A 26,415-nucleotide genomic window follows, 5' to 3' on the forward strand; every position below is an offset into this window, starting at 1 on the left:
ATATTTTGCACTTTGTCCAAAATTAAGGAAATCATTAAAAAGACAAAAGTACTTAAACACCGATAAGGTACAACAAAAACTTACACGCATGCAGAGGAAAAAAAAAAGACAAAGAACAGATTGGTTAGAATTCTTTAAGAGGCAGTAAGAGTTATTTAACAAGTTGATGAAGTATGATACAGGAAGTTTTAAAGAGACTTTGTATTTATTCTGACCAAGTGAAATACTGGAGACTCGGTTAACAAGAAGTCCTGCAAGATGTGCAAGTAAACTCTGAACACGCTAAATCAGTATGAGTTAAGATTAAATGCAATCTCACTGCATGACAATATGCTGCAGCTCACACTAAAACAGCTTCACAAAACCTGTGCAGAACAGGCATTCATCAAATTACCTAAAAGAAAACAATACAAATGTGATCCAAATTGTTCACAAGATACCAAATAATAAAATTCATGTTTGATCTACATAGTACATGGCTACAAAGTAATTAAACCTGTTCATGTAAATGCTATTGTCTTACATGATAAGGAACTAATTTTTAATCTTTTTCCCTCATATAAAAAGGGAGTAATTTGCAGAGCAAAAGGGTCACACATTGTAGCAACATGTTCTTTTACAGTTCCTGTTGCACTGTCTTGCTAAAAGTCAAGCTAACGGAATACCGGGAGAAACTTAAACATGAACAGGGATATTAAGTGAGCTCCAAGTATTCGAAGTTATTGGAAACTGATCTCCTCCTTAATAATACAATTCCCCATCATGTACAAAAAGATATCTCCATGTTCCAGAATGCAAACAGAGTTTTAATCTTTAATTATATTCTCAACCTCAACTCTTCTGGAGAGAAGTATAGATGTGGGCCCGAGGATTATTTCTTTATTACATTATCATCTCGGTGGTATTTAATGAATATTGATACTTAATACGGCTTTGCCAGTAGGGGGAAGGAAGAATTTTAGAACTGCGCAAAGAACTTCTGATGACTTTTCTCAAAAAGGAAAAGACAGCCGCACATTTTGCTCTTTCACTCTTGAATACTTTTAAGAACAGGCCCACATGTTAGATTCCAGCTCCCAGTGCTCACAGAGTGCTGTACCAACACTTGCATGTTAAACAACCCCATTTCCCACAGCTTACATACTGGTGTCACGCTTAACTGGTGCGTCAGATTCTTGGTTTCGGAGTATGAATTCCTGGCTGGGATTTCAGACCTCTAACACAGCAAGGTCAGACGAGATAAATGTAATTTAAACATACGGTCTTAAAAACAGACTTTAAACATATGGTCTTAAGAACAACAATGACGACAAGCATCTCTTGGCTTAAGCAAGCTCTGCCATTATCCTTAGCGCGATCTGCCTCTTTCATAATGAAACTCCTGAACCTAGGAAGTAATTAGACGCTGTTTATAAAACAAAGTACTGAAAAAAAAAAACTTTTCCTTCAAAAATTCTTGGCAAAGGGCTCATCTGGATTTTTCTTAATGTAGAAATGATAATTTACACAAGTTAAGTTCCAAATAATTTATTTTGGCACATCTAACAACTGGGTATATAGCTTATATACATATACACAAATACCTTTCAGTTAACTGTTTAAGTCAATCATTTTTTTTGACTACTACATTGCTGACTATTTTTAGTTACATTTCTTCCTCGAGACTCACCTGATATGTCTTGAAGAAGGCTCTTAACAAATACAATAGAATCTTGTAATGACACTTGTACAGCAGAATCATTAAATCTGATAGGGCATTAACACTATGAAAAATCAACGCTTCTGACAATGCTAGTATTGAACCAAGCTATAATAAACAGAGCTTGGTATATCTGTAAGTTTATTTTCCACATCCAGATGAACACATATCTGCTGAGCCTGCAAATAAGCTCCTAAAGGAGACTGCTCACTGAAGAGCATCTTCTGGTAAAGTAGCTCCAAAACAAGTATGAACTACTTTTGAATATATCCATCTTCTCGACAAAAAGTAAGGGGATGGGAGCCATCAAAAGATGAGGGGATGAGGAGTTTTGCACAATAAATTGTGCAAGCAATCTTGACAAAAGATTTCTTATTAATCCAGACACTTACACAACCAGAAAGATGGAAGAAGTCAGTGCTTAGGACTCCGCATTCTGTGGCTACATGATGTGGGAACAGAATTTCGTTATATGGCACCTAGAGATTATACAAAAATGGTATTATACCACTAGAAGAACAGCCCTCCTGAGTCTCTACCCAGCACTCTATCCTCAAGTCCTTATTCCCTTCTAAAAGAAAAATTATCTTCATAGCTTTTTGTTGCTCATTTATCTACAACAGTATTATGGGCAGCATGTCTTTTTTTTAAAAAAAAAGAAAAGTAATTTTGCTGGTCTGCTTCTAGCAATACAGTTTAAATTCACAAAGATTTTTACTCAATCTATTAAAATGTTTTCACTGTCAAGTTAGGAAATCCATCAGAGCACACGAGATTTACAAGACAAGTTGAAGTGCCCTAAAACAAAAAATTGGACTCATTTTTACTCAAGCCTCTCTATCCACTGAGCTTGCAGTTGTCAAACAAGAAGCAGACTTGCAATTGTTTATTGTTTATAGTGTCCTTATTTCTGCAGAACTACAAATGTCACAACAAATGACCCTAGAAGGCACCATAAAGGGCAAGAGTCTCAGTACTTATAGTGGTGAGCAAGTTCTTGTTCTGGCAATTCCCTTCCAGGCAAAGGAGACAAATGATTAATTTGGAACACCGAGAAAGCCCCATGCCACAGAGCTATCAGAGTCCCAGGGTTTTCAGCTGAGACCCCTAAAAATTCCCATTAATACTAACTGACTCTCCTGTGTGTGCGCCAATGAATACAACCGCATGAGCACAAAGCCGATGTCCTGTGCTTCCTCTTTTCTCTCTTCCTCCTCACCTCGCGGTGGTTCACTGCTGTCATTTCTCAGCAGCACGGTGCCACAGCGGAGCCTGCCAGGCTCTCAGCGGGGTGGCAGCTGGCAGGGACACGTGCTGGCAGGGACCTGCGTGGGCTCGCTGCTCCCAGCCCTCCCGAACTGCTCGGGGCGTAGTGCTCAGCTCCTGCAGGGGTCGGGGAGCTGACACCGCCAGCAGGACTTTGTTTTTCAGACACTTATTGTAGAATAATACAAGATTAATTAACTGCATCAATGAATATATGTCAAGGGGGATAAAAAAAAAATCCTAAACCTAAGAATCTTTTTCTTTTAAAATAAATAAAATAAAGCAAACCCACTCCACCCCCACCTCAGACCACCCTCAAAAATAAGCCATGCTGGCTTCCCGAAGTGTTGCATGTATACGCTTTCCTAGTCACTTGGAAGGAGCTGACAGCTTTCAGCACTTCAGCACACACTGCTCCGCAATTCTGTACCAGAAGGAAGGAAGCAGCAGCCAGATGAGAAGCATGTGAGGGAACGCATCTATTAGCAAGTACAGGGAGATGTCTTGTTAATAGAAGACAGAAGGAGGGACAAAGCAAGAAGAGAAAGCAGCCAGCAGTTAGTCATTTTCTCATACAGATACACTTGGCTAGAAATGCGATACATAGCAAGCCAGTATTCTGCACTTTCAGAGCCAGAGGAAACCAATACTGAAAAGCAAACACGAACACCAAAAGGCCTCTTTTCAAAACTGAGATACGGCAAAATCAGGTGAGAGATGCCACCTGACGTGCTAAGCCGCCTGTTTCAATTCGGCACCCTTAGAAGCCCTCAGATAATAAAAACAGAGGGAAAATGAAAATTTTACCGAGAGCAGTCACATCGGACAGAGACCTTCCATTTTAAAAAGTATCTTCTTATTCAAAATGACTGATGCTATTACAGATATCTACTAGCGATAACGTAGAACTTCTCACTCCCAAACCAGAGTATATCAAAAGATGGCCTAAGACTGGCAAGGGACAAACAAGCAGGACTACCAAGCATCAGCTGGGCCATTGGCAAAACCCCTTCTCTAGCTCCTTCTGCAAGCAGAAGAAATTGTTTAGCATGTAAGACAGGCTGGAGTTTTTTATTTTATGTATTTTTTAAGAGATACTTTGCAGAGGAAAGGAGAAGAAAAGGAGAAGAAAAAGAAGATAAAGGAGAGAAACGAAGGCCTCAAGTGAACAATGAGTTGCCACAAGACAAATGTTGTTGACAAATGAGTTGCCACAAGACAAAACACATCATGTTTTGCATCACCACTCTTCCAAGACATACCACTTGGCAATACTCAGCATGTGGGATAAAACTCAAGTGTCACCACAGCAATAGAGACCAAAGCTATGGTTAACAAGATAACTGCTCAGATTGCATCACCATTTAGAATTTAATACCACCAATAACAAAAGTTACCTATGCAGTTTCTTCAAGAAACAGGAAAATAAATAAAAACTTCAGTAGCATGCTCTTTGATGTGACTAAAATAAAGCCATTAGATATCAAAGCATACGTATCCAGAATCAGCATCAAAATAAAGAGTTTTTAGAAGATACTTTGTCCAAAGCATTATTTGTTACCTCCTGAGCAAGAGCATTTCCTGCATTTCTTTACTGACTGAAAAGGATTACTGCAGTGCTGCTATTTCCTCCAACCTTAAAATGACGTCTTGGTACATAGCCAGTTTTCTCTACTTATGTTTAAGAAAAGCTCTAGGTAATATAGTCGTTCTGAACAACATTTAATATATGCTTGACTCATAGCACATTGTTACTCAGCCCAAAGACTTGTCACTGAACTTTATTTTATTAGCATAAATCAAAGCAAAAAGAGAAAAAAAAAAACAGTTACCCCTTTCCTGACTAATCAATAAAACTTTAAAAAATAAAATAAAATTCCTGAATTGCCACAGAAAAATTTGCACTGAAGTCAGAAAAGTCCACCTTTTTCCCTAAGATGCCCTTTCAAGGAGATACATAGTTCTGTACCTGCATGTTTTCTTCTTCTGCATTTTAAAGAGAATGAAGAAAAGAATATCACAGAATTATTCATCATTATTTGCATGAAACTATAGAAAAATCAAGATGTTAAAATCCCATTTGCCATACTTTTTTTTTTTTTTTTAAAGAACACTTTTCATAAGTCTATTTTCATAAGTCTTTTCATAATCTACCTCTGCCTTGTGTTAGAGACATGGTATTGAGCTCAACAGCTATATGATTTGACTTAATATAACAATTTTTCTCTTTTAGGACGCATCAAGATAGCAAATAAGAACAAAAACAGAAAGGTCAAAGAAGTCAGAGAACAAGAAACGAGGGATAGATAAAGGGCTCAGCTCAGTACAAACACATTTTCACTATGAATAATGCTGGAAGTGGTAATAATATACTAAAATATAATTCAAAGACTAGCCAAATTTTAGTTACTGTGTTCAAATTTAATTCTATCTCCAAATTGCAGATAAATGCAGCATTGAATGAAAAGGAAAAATCACCTGCAGATAAAAAGACATCTAATACTTTTAAATTTGTTTACCATATTAAGATCTATACAGCTGAAAATCTTCAGTTGTTTTTTGTTGTTGTTTGTTCATGACAGAATATACAAGTACAGACTTTTATATGCAAAAATGTAAGCCAGCTCTTCCCCCCTCATTATGAGTACTGCTAGTAACTGGGGAAGCCATGATAAATATAGTTTTATTTTAAGGCCTCTGAATTAAACCTGTGACAACTGGTATCACAGTGCTCTAGTTTATAGACTTCAATCAGAGAAATTTTATGCTCAAAACTCAACACCCCAACAAAGAAAACAACTATTGAACCAAAGTTTGTCACAATACCCCACTGTCTTTTCACAAATATAACAGAAAAAGCATCTGTTTTGCAAACCTGTGGTTCTGCTACAGCTGCCCTTCTAACCATTCCTGTTCGATTGATGTACCGGTAAAGCGACAGAACATTTTACGGATTCCTGAATTAGCAACCCTTTAAAGTTAATATACAAGGGGAGAGTTCTGTTTACTGTGATCTGTTATCATTTCATATAAAGAAAAAAAATCTAAACTCCTTTTGATTGCTTCATCAACTTCGCCCTGTGGACTCCAGTGACAACAAAGACTTTTATTATTATAACCAGGTTTTTAGTAACATAGTTTATACATCAGTGACTCTTGTTCTGTGAAAAAACACGCAGCTTCCACTAACTACAAAGATGCTCAGTACGATGAATAATTGCTTAGTGCTTCATTTTCTACATAATAATCATTTTCTTATATGTAACTAAATATTTTAAGTAGTTTATTAATTTTTTAAGTTTAGTTGTGGACATCTCTGTGTTTTTGGCATCAATGCACAGACCGCCTAAAGTGTTGATACTCTATGTCCTCAAACAGTTTCTAAGTGTCCTCATAATTGCTTGTCACCTGTAAAAGAGGTTTAGATCCAATGCAAAATTAACATATGGTGAACAGATGGACTCAGAACAGGCATTTGTCAAAAAAGTACTCACACCAAAGACTTTTTGGCTTCAGCCTTTTAGGACCTTCAGAAAAGTGCTACTTGAAGCTCCAAGTCATACTAATCAAGGGAACATCATTCCTCAATGACAATCTCGTGTTGTAAAAACTTATATGCCCTGTTATGAAGAAGAATCCTTGCAACTTTTCTGCTGTCAGAGTGCCACCGAATGTAGAAGAAACAAAATACTGTTTCCATAGGGTACCCCACCCACCCAACATGAAACAAAAATGCAAGCACAAAGTTTTCATTATTATGCATTTTTTAATAACAATAATCACAATAAAAAATTAAAAATAACCCCACCCCACCATGTAAGCCCTTCAACACAGCCCATTACTTACTGAGGGGGTAAGACGAGAGTTGTTGGCTGGGCTTTCGGTCTGCGTTTTGCAGATACTCCCATCTGGTTGGCTGACCGTTTCAAAGACTGCTGATTCAAAAGGCCAGATGCTAGCCCTGCATGGTACTGCAACTGGATAATAAAAAAAAAAAAAAAAAAAGAAAAACATTAAAATATACACCACTGCAGCACTCTGTGTCAGACCTCTACAATCTGTACCACTTCATTAAAATTACAGCCAGCAAGCTATTTCATGTATATATTTCAATGCTATTTCATATATTGCTTGGATGGAAGATGATATGAACAGAAGCATATAAAAACAGCCTGTTGTAAAAGAGGTATTACAAGGAAATTATGCCATTGAGAAAATAAGATGATGAATCAAAGACTTTCTCAAGTCCTAACTCTCCTGAAGCTTGGACTTGCTTTTAAACATTAAGACAGCTCCTCCTCTCTAGGGATCAAGCATCCAAACCATCTAAAGGAAGGTAAGAAGAAGAAAGGTTTGACCCTTCCACTGTATAAACAATTTTTTTAAAAAAATAACATTCATTTTTTTTCTTGAACGAAAACACACAACATTCACAAAGAAATTTCTGCCCTCTAAAGAAAAACCTAGCCTTTGAAATACCTACTCACACATTTCACTATCATCGCAGAAGATTCACATTCAGTAGCTTTCTCCCCTAACCTTTTATTTTAATTGCCAATAAAAAAAAAAACAAATTTATGAAGGACACACGTGAATTTACAAGTTTTGGAGCACATTATCACTGCTCAGATCTAAGAACAGCCACAACGCTGCGTCTGTCCTGAAAGCAGCTTCAAGTGCAACAAGTTTCAAGTTCACCTCTGCATGCTTTCAGCTCCCCGTTTTGAGAAGGAAGGTGGGTGCAGAAGCTCACGATGCAGTGTCAGACAAATGCAATCCCTTTCACCACTCCAGTCCCTGCATCATTGCTTTCAGTCAATTGTCCACAGCCTTGTTCTGAAGAAGGTGAACTTTTTAACGTTACCAACACCGATCCCATGATCCTCGTACAAAAAACGTTAGATAGGAAAGTGTGGCTTACAAACGTTCAGAAAACGAAGTGGTCTTAGGCAAAGCTGTTCTGCGGGGTAATGACTGAAAACAAGGGGAACAGAGCTTGGTAAAGCAACCTACCTGAAAATGGGGATTAAAATGAGTGAAGCTATCCAGTGAGCCAATCTGTCCCAAATATCAACGTTCAGAGCAACCCGAAGGCTTTCTACCAGGCCCCTGGCTTATGCAGCTGCTTTGCCATGCAATTTAAGCCGTGGCAGAACAAGAGGATGCACAGCGTGGCTAACGGGAAGAGAACAGCACTCAGCCACCGAGGGAAGGGCTATTTTATTGCCCTAACAGCTCATCTTAGGCCAATGAATTTTGCTCAAATTTGTTTTTCTGCTACAGATCTCTGGAATGAAGAAAATCAATGAGAGCAATGGACAGCACATGTTTGAAAGGCGATGTTTCAAAGTGTCAAGGGCTTAGTTTTCTATCTTCACCACCGAAATTTGCAGCGAGTGCAATACGCAGGGAGTTAAAGGGAAAGACAGCTCTAGCAGAAGGCCCCTCTGACTCAAGCAACATGCCCTTCCCTTTATTTCTTGCATCTTATTACAGCAGCGCTCCTTCAGCCATCTTGTGCTGGTGACACCACCCAGTTACGTCCTCTGCTCTGAATGACATTGACAGGTACTTCAAGTAAATAACATCGTTTGGTCACTTGCTCAAAGACAGACGTAATCACAGGTGCTAATCAGATGAATTTTAAATGTAACCTTTGAAAAACATTTCCTAACCTCCTGGCTAGCCTGACATTTCGCGGTCAGGCATGAGAAAAATAGGAATTAAAAATAAATATATTCTAAAAAACAATTCTGTCCTTGAAGGCTGACTCCTAGTGATTAAGCCATTTTTATTAATTATAAGTATTTATACATAATCTACCTTTGCTTCCAAGAATGCAGATCCAACTGTCAAAATCTATAAGGGCCCATTAAATATTTACCGAACCAGCCTTATAATGGGAGAAAAGGTCAAAGTTAATAAAACTGACAGGCAGCTTCTGTCCAGCTTGATTTATACATTATTAAAGCATCACATGCTGTACTGCACTGAACGCATTCCTTTTTGGGGGCAGAGGGGTGTTAACTGAAAAGACTGGGAAATTCTTTATTAATCATTTGTTCTGATGAGCAGAAACAAGACTGAAAGCAGTGCCAAAGCAGCACCGGTAACATCAAAAACACCGCCAGGAGATTCAATGGTACGATGCAGAATGAAATGAACGTCCCATTCTGTGCATTTTTCCTCCTGTAAAATACCCTTTTCTGCCAGCATTGCCCACGACAGTAAATCTTAGCTAAAATCGTAACGGTCCCCTCAAAATATTTGGTTACTGACTTGAGAACGCTATTTCCAAACAGACTATCTTCGCTCAGGGAACCCACGCAAAACGTACTGTCAGAAGATATTACGGGTACCAAACAGCTCACGCAGGTACAAGGGAAGCCAAGACGAGCTCGGGGGAGACAAACCCTTTGAGGCTACCCAACACCTGCTTTCGACTTTTCCAACCTTAATGACTCTATGACTACTGTGCTCATTTGAACCAGCAGAATGGTAAACAGCAACAGCTTTATCCATAAAATAGCTAAATATACACTAAACTCCGGTACCAGTGCAGCACTAGGTGTAGGTGTACTGTCAATCGTTTCTTTATCAGCCACCGAAGAAGCCCCAGCATTCAGAGGCAAGCATCCATGTCCTTCAGCCCGGGGGAATTCCAAGTGGTTTACACAACGCTGAACTCTTTACTTCCTTATGAGATACTCCCCTAAAATTTCACCAAGATTGATCCTTCCCCCCCCCCCCCCCCCCCCCCCCAATACATGCAGATGAAACATAAAATCTATTTCAGAAGACTAAGAAATAAAACAACAACAACAACAAAATCAATTTATAGCAGTTAACAGCTAAGATATACACCTGTGCCAACTTGTACAGTTTCACGATACCTGATATTTCTCTCACAACTGTGGTTTCAGAGATGTGTGAATTCCACATTTTAAAAATCAAAAGAGACTCTCATTCTCAAGAACATTGGGAAACTACTGAAAATAATAATTTAATACATACAAAAGCTTTACCTAAAGGTAAATAAAACAGAACTTGGATTATTTTTCATTATTTTTGAGATTCACTTTTTTTTTCCCTAAACAGCAACATGGCCTATATTTTCAGGAAGAAAAGATTACCACTAATGTTTTACAGGTGCCATAAGTCACATTTTCACAGTGTTTGAGTATATGAAAACTACATTCGTATATTAACAGTGCTCAGTCTTCCTCACAAAGTCAAATACATCACAACAAAGATAGCACTTAGGAGTCACTGTTCTCACAGCTGAAATTCTAGGAGGGCAATTTCTTCATTCCTGTAACAGGTCTTTGGCTTTAACATGAACTACTTAAAAAAAAAAAAAGGTTTATTAGAGAATTACAGATTGGATTTAATTCCATAAGCATTAATATTTTTTAAAAGTTAATCACGTAGGATCTTCTATGTATTCTATCCTGGTGATTTTTTCCTTACCATCAACCAAGGCAATCCACCCCTTAAAAACACCGAAACAAAAAAGAACCTCCCCATTCCCCCAGAATATCCCACTACCTTGTACAGATCATCTTTAAGGTTTGGAGTAGACAGGGAATTCTGCTAAGCCTACCTGCCAAGGGGCTCAAACCACAACACATTTATTTGGGTCCCTTCATTCAACACATATGTACATCATCTGGACAGATTATAGGGTGGCCTACTATAGGGTGGCCTGTAGGATTACCCTACAGTGTATGTCATGAAGCTACATATATGTACGCAGTGCTAATTCAAAGCTTTTTAAACTAAAGCTTCATCATTAGAATTATGCTTGGTCTAAAGGTCTTTTGCTTACATAATTTAATAATTTATGGGTTGGAGATTTTGCCTGGGCTGACTGCTGACCAAACAAGTCATTACACTCCACTTACTTACAAGGCCACGTAAAGCTGCAGAAATTAGGGGGTAGGGTGGGGAAATAATCACTTGGAGCATTTACAGTTGATAATCTCAATTCTCAGTTGCACATTAAATTTACATATTACCATTATTCAAAGCTTTTTAAGCACCAGTTGGTTTGCTTAAAAGAATTGAAATCAGAAGGATGACTTTTGTTTGTGATCACATCACGCCACAGTGACGTGTTTTCCAAAGATTCTCATCTAAATATGTACAGACCACACATGTAAACAGAAAGGCATTTTCTCAGGTATAAGTAATATTAAAAATAAATTATTTGCACTTCTTGGAGAAATGGAATTCTACAGAAGTGGCTGACATACTTATTCATCATTGAATTTTCTGAGCTCACTGCAATACTGTCAAATGCATGCACATTTGCTTCCTTTTAAGTTGCACAGTACTTTGCCCCATATCATTATATTATTTTTCCCTCGTGGCTAACAAGGATTTGTCTATTACGATAAAACTCTGGTGGTTCTTTTGAAAAGAGCAATAAGCAAGCAAGCAGGACACTCCCACAGTTTCATCTCTGCAAACTAAAGTAGGCAAGTGAGAGATTACACTACCTTAATTGATACTTTTTTTAGCTTGTCTCAGATAATGAGGCTGGTTTGGAAATTCTTTTTTTCCAAACAATGTTTGATCATTTTAGGATGGCTGAATTCTTAACTTGGCCAGAACAGCATCAATAAACTGAAAGAACAGAGTCTCCAATTTATTTATGCATTGCTTTTCCTCTTGTTGAACCGGGCTGCAGGCTTTTCAATTAATAGGAAAGCTAGACATTGTGCTTTTGCTCTAGTTTACAACTTAATTAGGATACTTTGTTCTATTTCATTGTTTTTTAAAACATTTATTCCCCCCAAACACTTTCTAGTTTACTCGATTATTTTAACAAATACCTATCATCCATGATGGGAACAACAGCTACCTCCACTTCCCTCTTTTTTAAATCCCTGTACAAAGTTATTCCCTCTTTTCCTGAATTCCCTGATCCAACTAAACTGTGAAACTAATGAGCTCGCCCTTCTGTTAAAAGCCTCTTGCATGCCACTGCTCTTATTTGCATTGCATGGTGATGCACAGTGCCAGTGCCTCCTCCGGCCGGTAACGCAGCAGACGTGGAGCATTCTGTGGACATCTACCCACCTACACGTGCCCCTGCACAGGGAAGCTTGCTTCCCCCTTAGGTCCCTCCACCCAAGGCTCAGGAATTGAAAAAGAAGTTGTGACATACATATACGTGATGCAATAGTAGGAAAAGCATCAATACATTTCCCTGTTTTAATGCCTTGTCTTCCCTGTATCTTTTATTTCATTGTCTTTGGATTCATACTTTCGCTGAAAGCACTGTTTTAATTAGTGTCAGATTTCAGCCTTAAATTGTGTTCATCCCGTGCTGTTCTTCCAAAAACACTGAAGTTCTGCTGATGAATGACTGCATCAATGTTCCCTCATTCCAATACTGCTTGCAAGTCTTTGGCTTTTTGCCATGCCAAGAGCGCAAATTTGGCACTTTCTTCAAGAAATTGGTCAAAACTTCAGCATCTGCATCCTCGCTGCCAATAAAATCAGCTGCACTATTCCAAGTCTCTGCAAAAGCCACTCCTCCTCCTCAGGTTTGTTTTTTTTTTTAAAAAAAGTGGTTTGGAATACATTTAATACCTACATCAGTGACATATTCAAGTTTTTTGAATAACGTTAACACAAAAGGACAGCCAAAGGCTCTGAGGTTCAAAGGGATCTTGTTTTTAAAATGGATACAGGCAGAGTAACCATAATTTAGGGCTGCATACAACCTTATTTACCTTTTTGGAAGAATTATTTTAAGCTTAAGATGCTTATAAACAAGTACAAGTGTTCTGAAGGCTTTGAAAATAAGTATTTCCTGAAATATAACTAAATGGAAATAAACTGGCATTTCACTGGATATGTATAAAGCTTATGCAAATCCAACTAGTCCAAAGCGCACAATGAGGCAAAGGGAAGGTAGACAGTCCAAGAACACAAGAGGGACATCTGTTAGTAGATGGAGCAATGCAGCAGAAACGACCCTGCACTAGCACCACTCATGTATTTTTACCTAATACATTGAATTTAATTATTTTAACTTCCGCTAAGTGCCTTTCCTTAGCTTTGGTCACTCACGTAATAATTCAAGTGCACAATTTATTTAGCCTAGCAAACCCCCGTACCGAGTGTCAGCCTACAGCTGTCAGCCTAGCCATGGTTCGTTCTTCCAGCATGGTGAAACCTGGCTTCATGCAGTCTCTCGTGGCCTTCCTGAGGAAGTTGTGCTCAAAGAGCCGAACTCCAGCTTATAGTTCATCCTGACACAGATATGCCACAGGCAGATGGATGCGCTCTGCAAAGCTGCGCCAGATGTTACCGCTCACTTCTACTGCAGATTATCACACTTCCACAGCAGCAGAAGGGGTTGCGTGAATACTCTTTAAGCTGTTCTGGCTGAACTTGCCAAAGCAGGAGATAATTCTTGCTTAAATGGTTACTTTGGCTAATACACAAAAGTAGAAAAGAAGAAAAAAAAAGCCACCTCGCCTCTTGATTTTTTTGCTCAGTTTTCTTGTTCATTCTCAGCACGCCAAACACGAACTTGTCTTTCTTTACATCTAGTAGGCATCACGACGCAATGTTGCTGGGAAAGCCAATTTCCTGCCAGCTAGCAAGGACAACTAATAAAAGTTTTAAGCAACAGTTAAGATTTAGAACAGTGTATGCAGCCTATTTCCCTATATGAACACTCCTGCTATAGCTTTAGAGTATTTGTGACCAGCGTAATTTATACTCCTTTCAAGGCAGCGTAAGCTAACCCACAGAAAGCATTCAGACGAAAGAACAACCAATCCAGGTCACTGTTATATGCAATTAAAGATAATTGAGATTCCCACCCCATCTCTACTAACATGGATTTTTACACAGGCAAACCTCACAGTCACCACAGGCAGCTGCAAGCTATGGATCTGCTGCATTCCAGAGGATGAACGTTGAAAAGAAATGCAACATTTTCCCCCTTTATAACATCACAGTCACAGAATGGTCATCTCTAGAATCTTACTGGAGATGACCATAACTAAGGCACTTGCAAGTAGAATGCTGAAATGTAATGGTCAACAAAATCTGAAAACTGTTTTGGTTTTGCCACAGAGTAATTGAGTTTTTCTGTCCTTACTCAAGTTTTCTGTGTTCAAAAATGAATGATACACATTCGAACCCTGGTGGATTCAGCCTCACATTGACTTGTGGGTGACGCAGCAATCCCAGTGATCACCAGCAGCAGAGTGCTCCTCCTCCTGGAGAGCCTGACTGAAAGTCTTCTCCAGCTAAAACAATATTACCATTAGCTAGTATCTGTAAACTTCCTTTAATTCTTCACAGTAGCCATTTATGGCTTACAACATGGACTTTCAGGAATTTTATCTGAAATAAAACACCAGACTTGAACAAAATTAACATTCTGCATTTAATTAAACGCTGACAAGAAGCTTGATAACCATAAACCTGCAGTCCTTGTCATTTGTACTCGAGGTAAGGAAATCTTACTCCTCAGCACTAGACATCACAATGGATTTTACTACATCAATTTGTGCAATGCGCTATTAAAAATGGCAAAATGTGACCAAACTTTATTTAAAAAAATTAAACTCCCCACCTTTAGTGATTTTTGAATATGTCTCTACTTTTAGATGATCAGACTGTACTACACATAAAATTCCACTTTTGAAAAAATCACTTTAAAAGAAATTTCAAGCTGGGCATTAAAAAAATAGGTACTTATAAAAATCTCAATCAAATTACTTCTTTAGACTTCGAAGAGTTAAGTTATGGTTTTAGGAATGAAAACAGAAACTATCAGGTTTGATTGATAAAAGTGTAGCTTTTAACTAAGACTGAAAAAACTGAAGACTGGCAACATTTTCTCCAGAATAATATGCTTCCTCTGCTTTTTTTTTTGCACAGTGCACATAAATCAAAGAAATGTTAAAGAGGCTCATACATCACTGGCTGGCATTTCTAAACTATTTACAAAATCTGTAATAGTCAAGAGGATGGAATATATAGAAGTGTGACCAGAAAAGTTACTGGAAGAAAAAAGGCGGTTCTTCCATCCAGGCAGGGTTAATTAAGGTTGGAAATGACTCCTGATAGCAGAATTCAAAATACTAGACCAAACTAATCCTGATAACGCAGGGTTACACGAAGCAAACAAGTCCACAGATTAGCCAAAACAGGGAGAAAGTGTATTTGAATAACATGCTTGTTCCACAATTAAGCACAGGGTTCTGAAAATAGATAAAGCAAATGATCCATAATGCTTGAAGTACGTGCAAAGGCAGGGCTGACTTTGCAGCAGCAGAAAGAGCCCCAAAAATATCAATAACTCTAGTGCTTAGCTGCGGATCCATCCAATTTTCACACCCTGACATCTAAGCATACAACTGACTTATACAGATGAGGTTTTCCTCAACAACTTTTACAAATGAGAATCTCATCTCCTCTTCTGAAAGGAAAGACATGGATTATGGAAAGTTTATCTGTCCATCTGTTGAAGATGTCACACTCTGACTAGAGAGTGCAAAAAGCAGAGAGTTGTTTTACAACCAAATCCAAAACTTACTGTAGTCTGAACTAGTGTAAAAGCCATATGCTTTGCAAAAACACCTCTTTTGCTACACTTTTTTTTTTTTTTAAACCGCAGCACAAAGAGTAACAGTTCAAAAGCTGCTGTAATCTTTATTTCTGAAAATAGATCACATTCTCATCTTCCACACTCGGGTAAGCTAACCGACCAGAAATCAGAAAAGCAAGGAAATACTAGAGCGTGCAATGCAAACTAGAAGAGACGAGCTCCAGTGCAGGAAGTTACCCACAGTTTGCAGGTACAGCAGCAGCTTGGAAAGCCCCGGAATGGGAACAGGATGGATGATGCACTGAGCAGAAACATTTGGTGGAATGCAACAGAGAGTGGTTTTACAGTTTTCTCTGTCAGCGTAGAACATTTCAGTAGGAGTATTTCAGATGAAGCTTGTGGAACCTCACGAAGATCTTTAGGATTAAAACAAATGGAATACACTTCGTATTATTTTCATGGGAGCTTATAAGGATATTGTAATTAACTCAATCATACCACAAGATTAATAGCATTTAAAATGCTCCTAGTCATTCATTACAGGCCTAATTAAAACTCTTTTGGTGCTGAGCCAGCAAGAAATACAAAACCACTTGCTAACTACCCATATATAAATATACATGGTATTATCTATTACCTTTATCATGCTATTTGTTTCCATGTTTATTGTACAGTGAGCAGTTTTTCTTTTTAAAAAGAAGTAAAATATATCAAAGACAGCAATAAAAATGGTCAGGACAGCACTTTAGTGGAGGCTTCAACACCTGCAACAGCATACCAGCTCACTACAGCTAACCGGTTTATTTCTAGTTTTACTGCAATAGTTCAGGGCTTCTACAATAGCAGATGCCTTTCCTCCCACACATCAATTAATTTGCAAATGCACTCAGGTTGTAGAAATAATGAAGTGCTGAATGCTTTTCTATTGGCAAGTGTTGCTGTCAGGAGGTGGATGCTGTAGGCGAGGTGCTAAAACGCGCTGCTGCTATATGCATGCCAAAGGAAAGACATGCCACATGAAACTTGGTTGACAGCTAACAGGGCATGTCAATTATTTTATTTACCCCTCTCTCTCACTGGCACCAAAAGGAAGAAACCCCCTCCAGAAAGGTTTTTATTGTATTTATCTAGGCATTTATAGCACACCTTTTATTATAGTGAGATCTGAGCTTATGTGCTGACCCAAGAAACATTTCATATTTAAAGGCTAACATACAAGAAGAGAGAAGTGATTTTTCATGTACTGTTATATATGCTAAGAACGTTACATTCAAAATCATTAAGGTTACAAATGAAGCATTCAATAACTAGGAAATGCTTGACTTGATATTGCCCATGCAATCCAAATCAGTCTGCTTCTGGTGAGGATTCAGACTGATCACACACCTCTTTCCAAAGGACCTCAAGTTAGCACCGTCTGCAGGATTGCATGGGTGAAACAGGCAGTTATTCAGCACCCATTTTCATGCACAAAATGTTATTTACAGTATTTCTCACAGTGCCCACACTTACCTTCTCAGATGTCTTCTATATGTTTTCCTGCTTTATCTTACTTTACAAATATTAAGTTTGCCTTCAGAATTCTTATTCCACTCGCACTGGGAGTAGAGTGGCGTAATGGTTCCTAGAGACAACAGCAGCAGGCAGGTGCTCAGCAATTCTTCAAAGCAGCCCAAAAAGGCTTTAAGTTGGGTTGTGAGCAAGGTTGGAATCTTTACATCCCAATTCTACCACTTGAAATAAAGGAGTAGTCGGCAGCATTTCACCATTACTTTCTGTCTCAACTGGCCATTAATCGGCATCAAAGCACATCTTGCTACCTATACACTGAAAATAGGTTAAAAATTTGAAAGTCCAGAATCTCAGTTAAGTTCCATGCTTTGGAGGACAGCATGTTCTCATGGATACTGACCCTTCACGTTTTAAGTCCTCAAATCAGAAGGCATATAGTTAGTGAGCCCAGCAGAGACAAGAGTGAACTACACTACAGTTCAGATCCTGGACGGTTGATCCTGGCACAAGTTTCCGAGGAAATATTAAGTCAATCTAAAAGAACCTTTGTGAACATTTAGTCTTGCTTCTCACCTAACATAAGCTACTTCTGTCTTTAGAATTTAGCAAACATAGCTAGAAAAAAAGACGTGCTCACCAGTGAAGTCTTCCAAGGAAGGCAAGCCTCATTCTCTCTCTCTCCAGTGCTTTATTACCATGAGCTTTTACACCAAGCACCTCATTACCGAAGTCTGAATTTAACTTCCACTTTCAAATATGAAACAAATATATATATTCAAATATATATCACATTTCCTTGCTAAAATGAAGAAGCCTGTTATCTCCATCCCCCACCCCATAAAGATGCTGGTACAAAACAAGCGACTCATCCGTTACCTTTTCTTTTGTGAGTGGTATAAATTGAACTTGTTTGATCATACAGAGGGAGCACATGAACCCAAATGCTTTTAATCAGTTCTCATGTCTCTCAACCAGAAAGCACAGATTTAACAGGCACCTGAACAAATGGTAACAAAATAGTTGTACAATTAAAATAAGGCTTAAAACCATTTTCAAGGTTTAAAAACTGAAAGTGTTATTAGTAAAGGTACTAACAGGTAAGAAAATTTGTTGTTAAAAATAGATGATTTTCTGCTTTTAAAATATGCAATTTTCAGGCTCACCTTGTCGCCTTTAAATTTTTATAGCATCTTCAGTTCCAATTTAAGATTTTCATACTCAGTAGGCAAGGTTTCTTATGTTCTATATTAAATTCAAGACACCTCCTTGGCATGATCTGCAATATTAATAATATAACAGTACCAATTTCAGGAACAGCAATGTACCATCAACACATGCATACCTACACGAATGGAAATTTAACTGTGTGTATCATGGAAATCTTTCATACGTCACAGAAAAAAGCAGGTCTAAGATAGCTCGAAGATAATTCGAGATTTCCGCTTTTGCCATACAAACGCCTGACCTTGTCATGCTTCACAAGGTAACACCAATGTATCTGAAGCAAGAAAGCATATGCTTCTCTTTACTGGATGCAAAATAGGAAGAGAGGAGGGAGAGACAATGATACTCGGGGCCAACCCCAAGTTTCTGAAGAGCAGACTCGCAGCTGGCACTATTCAGCACAAACGCCTCCCCCCCCCCAAGCCCTAGGATATTCACAGAACTAATTGCCACAGGAGAATTTGAAACCTTGCACTTTGGAAACAATAAACACTACAAATTCCTTGTTTAGCTAGGAATTTACACTGGTGTTATCAAAAGAGCTTTAACTTTGAGACTGAGCTGTTTTTAAGTTGCCATGGGACTGAGTTAAAACCACAGGAAAAGCTAAATGATTAATTTTTATGGATTTCAAGAGTCTGGCATACATTCGACTTTTCATGCCTCAGCTGTCTTGCAGGCACTCTTCGATAACACCATTACCCTCTACCTGTTGACCATCTAACCCACAGGCATTTCGGCTCCGTCTCTATCTGGACGTACCTTCTTCCTATATCCTGCTAATCACTAAGCAAATCTCAGTGTCACAAAACAACAGCTCCTCTGCACCCCAGTTTAAGGCACCAAGCAAACAGCCCTCTCGCTGCTACGTGGTCTTCATTATTATGAAATAAAAATTGCAAACATTAATGCGTTGCTTCAGGTGACCATCGTAAAAAAAAGGAATAGAAACTTAGTGTGGCTGGTCACAGTGGCTTACTTGGTGCACTTACTGGAAGGTAAATTAGGGGCACTAATGACCACAGTACTAATAGAAACTTCTTCTATACGCCTTCACCCACATGAGCACAGCATTTCCTCCGTCAAACCATACGACCAACTTCTGTGATCATTTCAACTACTGCTCCCTTTTCTACTGAAGGCACAACTGCCTACAAGCCATGACGTTACCTGAGTCAGAACAGACAGACACTGCTGGTCTTTTTCCCATTTTTATGATTTTTCCCATTACCAGTGGGGAGGGGAGGGGGTGAAATCGAGATTAAAAAATTATTTGAATTACTTGGTCTCTTGACAAAAGCCTGACCCCCACAGAAGGGCAGCAGCCCCGTGCCCCACTCCCGTACCTCGTGCACTGACTCAAACAGCAGCAGCAGCTCAGGAGGTGTTGGATGCTCCAGGGACTCAAAGGTCTCGCAGCTAGATGGGAGCTGTCGGGCACTGGATCCAAAATACGCAGAGGGAAGAAACGTCCTCCTTGCTGTTCAATTCATTTTGTGGTATATTATCAAAACTGCCCCTCTATCCTGGGATGGAAAACTCTGAAGCATCCCGCTAATTTAGGAGATTTGGCAGAAGCAAAATCCCTCTTTCTGATTTTTGTTAAACAAAAAACAAACAAAACAACAACAAAAAAACCACAGGATTTTTTTTAACATGTTTCTATTACTCTTGCTACAAAGACTTTTGTAAATTAGGACACTACCTATATACGTCCCAAAGTTTATTTTATCAAGCCAACAATTTAGGGACACGAACAACGGACAATTCATTCAACTGCAGGTTTTTGCCTGAGGCACTAAAAAAAAAAAATAAAAGAGCAAGTAAAACTTACAAATGATGCTGAAAGAGCCAAAGACTCGCTTCTGGCATGCTAAGCAAGCGGGAACAATCAAAAGCCATGGAGCAGTTAGTAATTTATACTACTGAGCCTAATGCTTGGACAGTAAGGGAAACAGATGGCTCTGCAATATGGAGATGGCTCCGGGAAAGCAATCGGCACCGGGACACTGCAAGAACGTAGTAGCAATGGTTTGTCTGGCTGTTGCAATAGCCACAGCAAACTGAATGGCATCATTTCTGGGTATTAAAAAAAAAAAAAAGGCAAGTAAAACAGAACAGAACTTCTCAGTTCAGTAAGCTCGTATTCCTTGGTTTAATTTATTTTTTTTTTGGACTAACCTGCACAGTTCCGTGCAAGTAAACGAGCACGAACTGCCCGGCACTAGCAGCCTGCCTCTTCCTGGCCCGTCCCCCCCGGTAATCCTGCATCATGCAGAACGGCTGCGAACGTCAGCTATTTAGTTCTACTTTTAGCTCTGCCTTAAATAAAAGTGTGCTGAGTGTGAGCTGCATAATGAAGGCTCAAAACCATGGAGATGGTACAGACTGCAATGGGACAGCATTACCAACGGGTGGGGGCTGTGTTTTTTGGTTTTCCTTCTGGCAGACTTATTTAATTGGGCAGAACAAAACCAACATTTGCCATGGGATGTTTACAACTGCACGCTGGAGCAGATGAGCAGCCGGCTGTTTTCGCACAAAGTCCTGCTTCAGACCTGGGGACACGATAAGAGGCAGCGGACCCACAGTGCACACGCATACACCAAGATCAGGAAGGGACTTGGTGAGTTAACTCAGTTCAGTTTTCTTGAAGTATTACACTTCGAGGCCTTCACGACTAAGAGATGCACCAGTCATGGGAGGACTTCTATGAACCTAAAAGTTTAGCCTGTGACTTTTCAGAAAGACCAAAGCATTTTGTGCTCTGACCACAGGAACCTCTTACAACCTGCTCGCAGTGAAGTCAGAGGATAAAGGTGCAACAACAGGGGGGCACTGATCAGCCGTGAAACCAACTGGTTTAATTTCTATCAGAGGAGAAAGGTAAGTCGTCAATAAGAAAAGTACTTTCCTCACTAAAGTTTCCATGGTTCAGCAATGTGATCACAGGTACCGTTTACGCAGTACCATTACCTATCCGTGTTCTCCAAAATCTGAAGTTTTCCCGTGAGCCTGCAACAACTTCTGGAAGACAATTTCCAACACAAATCCCGCTGCAGATGAGAAAAGCGAGCAAGTAAATACACCAATGTGACACACAGAGTAACAGACAGACAACCGGGGACAAGTGGAGTTAAAATAACGCAGAATAAATGGTCTGCAGCATTTCCAAAGCCCAGTGACAGCGTACTGAAGGTGTACACAGGGCAGAGCTCTGCAACAAGTCAGCGCTCAAACACAGCTGACAGCCCCTCTCTTTAGTTTGTACAGGCACGAAGGCACAACTTTGTTATTGCACTCAGCTAACAACCAAATACTACCGCTCCTTAAAGCAATAATCAAGACAGGCATTAAAATAAACTCATTTTAGGGAATATGCTTTCAGAACACATTTCTCTTCTTCTGCATTTAAGCCTGATCGTACATTGTGGAACAAGAATTAGAACAGAACCTGCAACATAATTACCAGCGTGTATAGTCACAGCCTTTGCCTACCATAACAGCTGCCACCAGTATTGCTCCTCTCAAGGAAACAAATGATTGATTGAATACCTACTTTCCTTAAATACTCTTGACAATACAGAGATTTTTCTTTCCTTTTTCTAACGGGTATTTTATGTTGGCAACTTATGGATCCTGTATTAAAATGTTTTCATTCACAACAGCAATCTGCTGTTAGGACAACCAAACCCAAGACAAGAGCCCTGTGATTTGAAGGGAAAGCAATAGGAAGAAAAAAACATAAAGCCAGCACTGCAGTATAACATCCCTGCTGGGGCAGGGAGGGGGCCTTTTTCTTCAAGAAAAAAAACTTGCAAACTTCTTTTCACACAGAAACAATCTCTCTTATAACCTGATGATTCCCTGAAACCCGGAAGCTTCATGAACATATGATATATTCCCGACTTTAACCTCTTTGAAGGGCCCTCAGGTGTCGTTCTCATCTATTGATCAGGAGGACATGCAACTGTAGGCGCGAAAACAACAATCACAGCTCCAGCACTCTTCGTGCACCTCTTTTGTGCTTTAGAAAATTCACCATTTCCTAGGTATCCTCCTACTGAGGACAGACACCATCAAGGGTTAAAAAGTAAACAGATTTAAGCAACTCGCAAGAAAAAACCCAAACCAGTCAGTCAAGGCACCGCTTGACTTCATCAGCCACTGAGAGTCACAGAGGATTTGCTGCTACTCTGATTTGATCATGCAAGCCTCTGAAAATTTTGCCTAGTCCATTACTTATTTAGAAAATATTCTTTCCGTATTTACCACGGGCGTAGCGAACACGAGACATTAGCTTCCCCAATCTCACGTTGCGGCTGACAAAGCAAAATGTACACCCAAGTTAGAAGGCCATCGGAGCGCTGCAAGCCTCTGAAAAAGGCCACCTTCAATAAATGCACAATAAATGTCTTCCCAGTCCACTCAAGCACATTCTTCAACTGCTGCTGTATGTCAGCGTCTCTTAAAAGCAGGATGCTTACAGAAAAGCTACAGACCCTCGATTTCTATACATCTGGGAATTAGTGCATTTTGCAAGTTAGCACACAGGAAAATGCACTAAGGACAGTACTTTGTGAGGTAATTTGGACTCCTGGAGTCCTGCTACGAGTAATCTCTGTATAATATAATTTACACATTCCCTACAACAGGCATGTTGGAAAAGTAACTCTTTAGGGGTCATCCTTCCATGTCCTGTTAACCCTACAAAGCCCTTGCTATGGCGTGACCACTGGCGCACTATGATCAAATACATGCAAACCACACGAGAGCAGCACAAAGTTACTTGGAAATTTGCTTGAAGATTAGCTAAAGCATTTGCAACGCAGTAGCCTCCTGTGCGGGAACAGTTCCCGTGCCATTTAAGTCAATTCCATGTTAAACACTTTTCTCTTCTGTTGATCTGTGAAAGACCCAGACAGAAGAACAGTAAAGTTATCTGTACAAAACCAGAACAACAAAATTGTCACGAAGTAAAAGTCTCTAAGAATCATAAACATGCTCTTGTTTATCAGCTTAAACTAAAACTCCTTTTTCTCCACCAATCCCTTTGGCATTTCAGGATTCCTTTTGCTTTGTTACAGGAAACATGAATTATACCCGAGACCCTGGATGCCCTATGTCTCTGCTTCTACTTCATGAAGTCTGCTACGGCAAAGCAGTTGGCTCATTCAGGTTGTTGCAAAAATTACCAAGAAATTTATTCACATCTGCATGCAGCTATGGTTGTCTACTACACGGAAATATGATTTTGAAACACCACATTTACAAAACTGCTTTGTCTCTATGAACTACAGAATACCAAGCTGTCACATAAAACACCAGTAATGAGATGTTCTTTTGATTCCCCACTATCAAAGGTGTCCACCCCGTCAGAGGGCTGCGCAGTGTCTCCATTCCATCTGTGCTGCGCTTTGAAGGGACAATGCCATCTCTTGGATGCGTTAACTCTGGCAACTGAACAACATCTGACATGCCAGCTATGCTGCAGATCTCCTCATAGAAAAAGAGATTTGTCTCCTCCATTTCTGTAGGGTATAGGGGCGTCCTTCCATCCACCTCACGTCTCCCAGAAGGAAGGTGTTGGCTTGGAAGCCATACATCTACCCAGCTCCCTCCTCGACGAGAGAAAGCAGGCACATTGACTTGCGCCCTTTATGTATCGATGCTCCGGCTGAGTAAATTAAGATGTACAGGGGAAAAGCAAAGAGCATCAGATGAGGGTATACAACTCAGAAAAGCATAGTAGCAATTTTATATCTTCTTCAATCTTCCCGAAATGTGATTACAGTTGACCTTTAAATCTAGGGGATCAACCAATCAATTCTGCTGGAACAACCCTGTATGTGTGATCTAAGAGCATATCCATACTTAAAAAAAGAAACTTCCAATGGCTGCCTGGCACAGTCATTTTATTTTGCTGTAAAAGTTACTAAGATTTGTCTCAATTGATTTTACTTGCAAGAAAAACACAACATCAGAACTGCAGCATCAGCAGACACTAAAGGTCTCAGCTTCTCGCAGGATGAATGCGATATCAATAGTTATTAGGATGTATTCATACAAGGTACTCAAGAGGGATGGAGAGAAGATGCTAGTAATCTCACTTAATCCTAACACAACCCCAAGTCAGGTTCCTTGGACTGTGGGAAAAAAAGACTCAGGGAAAATGATAAACGTTCCACAGTATTTGCCAGGCAAAACATTGAATTTGGAACTGAACACATATTTAACAGCTCTTTAAGTAGTAAAGCTTTTGTGTCATGTTAGATGTCAGGTTTTATTTCAGCTGATAAAATGTGCCTTAACAAATAACCCAAGAGAGGCTTCAGGAGGGTATTAGCCCACAGTGGGCTCAGAAGCAAGATCAGCAACTGCCAGCAATCCCACTCATCGCACACTGCAGCCTCTCTCAGATTTCTCAAGTCCTCATTCCGCAGCACAGTCATTGTATAGATGGGAAAACAAAGACATGCATAATGAAATGAGTTGTGAAATTCATCTAGCAAGCTAAGGAGAGAGGAAAGAAGAGGGTGTTCAACTCCAGAGTCCTTCCCGTGCCACTGGGAACCTGGCAACCCTGCTACTCTTGAAACCTTCACCCTTCCCATCAGAAATGTTTTGAGATGTCCACGCACAGCACCATCACACGCTTGTGTTCACACAGTCAAGCAGACAGCAAACTCTTTTCTGCAGAAAGTTACTAACTTCACTCCGCACTATATGCTAGGGTTTCCAAAAGACCCAGGGAATTGGAAAGGAAAGGTTACCTTTTGCTTTCTCAGGCACAAGAGAGCTTACAGACGGGATCAGTTCTGTGATCTGTGAAATTCCCACAAGCAGCTCGGGAAGATGCACTCAGCAATGCAGCTGATGACCCCCCCAAAAAAAAATGACGGCACCGAGCAAACTGAAAATGATACATTGAAATTCTGAAAATACAAGATTTGACTCCGGAGTAAAACTGAACCATACGGCAAGCCAGAAAACTCGCTAAGTCTGAGTGCAGAGACAACTGCAGAGAAAACTCTAAATAGAACCCAACTGAAAGCATATGGGCAAGGCAGGGAACATGGGAATAAAAATCGCACTAATGGTAAAACACACAGGGATGTTTTCTTCTTAAAAGTCACGTAGGAAGAGAAACGTACATCCAGCCTCAATGAGAGAGGACTTTGGGGGAGGGAAAAACCATTATTCTTTGAATGCAGCTTATTTGATGTAAAAGTGGCTTTTTCTCTGAATGAAGAATTCTTCTAACATAAAGAAAAGCCAACTTCTGCAATGAGAGAGAGCCCGGTAGCGCTGCTGTAGTTGAGAATGTCATGATTTCCATCAAAAAACTGTTTTGCAGAGATCAGGAACAGCTGTTTCAAACCGAATTAGACTAAAACTGGAAACAAGCTGTCAAGACCCAAAAAATATATTTTATACATAGAAGAATGTATTTGATTCAGCTGTTTTATCATGGTGGTCAGCCAAAAGAGGGAAATAAAGTAACACTGTTAGATTCCAGACGCTGTCGCAAAGACTCTTCTCATTTTTAAAAGTGAGTTGCTCTTTATGTAGATTTATTTCTTTGAGCATTTGGAAGAGGAAAAATGTCAAACAGCTCATATCACAGATTCTTGAATATTTTCAAACCATGGGCAGCTTAAAACAGTTTAAAGGACACCTGAGCACTTTTTCTGCTCTAGTCCCCATTCTCTTCATTTTCTGTAGCAGTGACAGGATGTTTGCAACAAGGAAAATATACTAAATTGCTGTTGACGTGAAAAGATTAAAATAAGTCACTTTAACCCAACGCTTGCGAGTAACAGCACATGTATATGGTTCCTTTCTGTGCATGCCTGCAGCTCCTAGGAGGCTTTTAGTATTTTCAATATCGATTTCCACAGGAATTGCAATTTCATATAATGAGAAATAAACACATTTATTTTAGAACTGTAGAATGTCACATCTAGGTATAATTCATTTGTGTCTAATATCCCACAAAATATATAGAGTACCTATAACACTATGTTGCTGCCAGTTATAAAAACTTGCTTAGAAAATCCAAGCAGAACAGGCAAATTAATCAAGCCTGGCAGTGGTTTTGAATACAGCTTTCTTCTGAAGCACAAGTCTG

At 39.5% G+C, this 26,415-nt stretch overlaps 1 protein-coding gene across 2 annotated transcripts in view; it reads right to left on the reverse strand.

Moving 5' to 3' along the window:
- MED27 (mediator complex subunit 27) overlaps positions 1–26,415 on the reverse strand; it is a 93,518-nt gene that overhangs the window by 52,429 nt on the left and 14,674 nt on the right. For both annotated transcript variants that reach the window (XM_040531182.1, XM_040531181.1), the window contains exon 3: positions 6,812–6,942. In XM_040531182.1, coding sequence (XP_040387116.1) covers positions 6,812–6,942 — 131 coding nt within the window. The remainder of the gene's footprint in view (positions 1–6,811; positions 6,943–26,415) is intronic.

This window comes from Cygnus olor, chromosome 19 (genome assembly GCF_009769625.2).
Source record: "Cygnus olor isolate bCygOlo1 chromosome 19, bCygOlo1.pri.v2, whole genome shotgun sequence".
NCBI lineage: Eukaryota > Metazoa > Chordata > Aves > Anseriformes > Anatidae > Cygnus > Cygnus olor.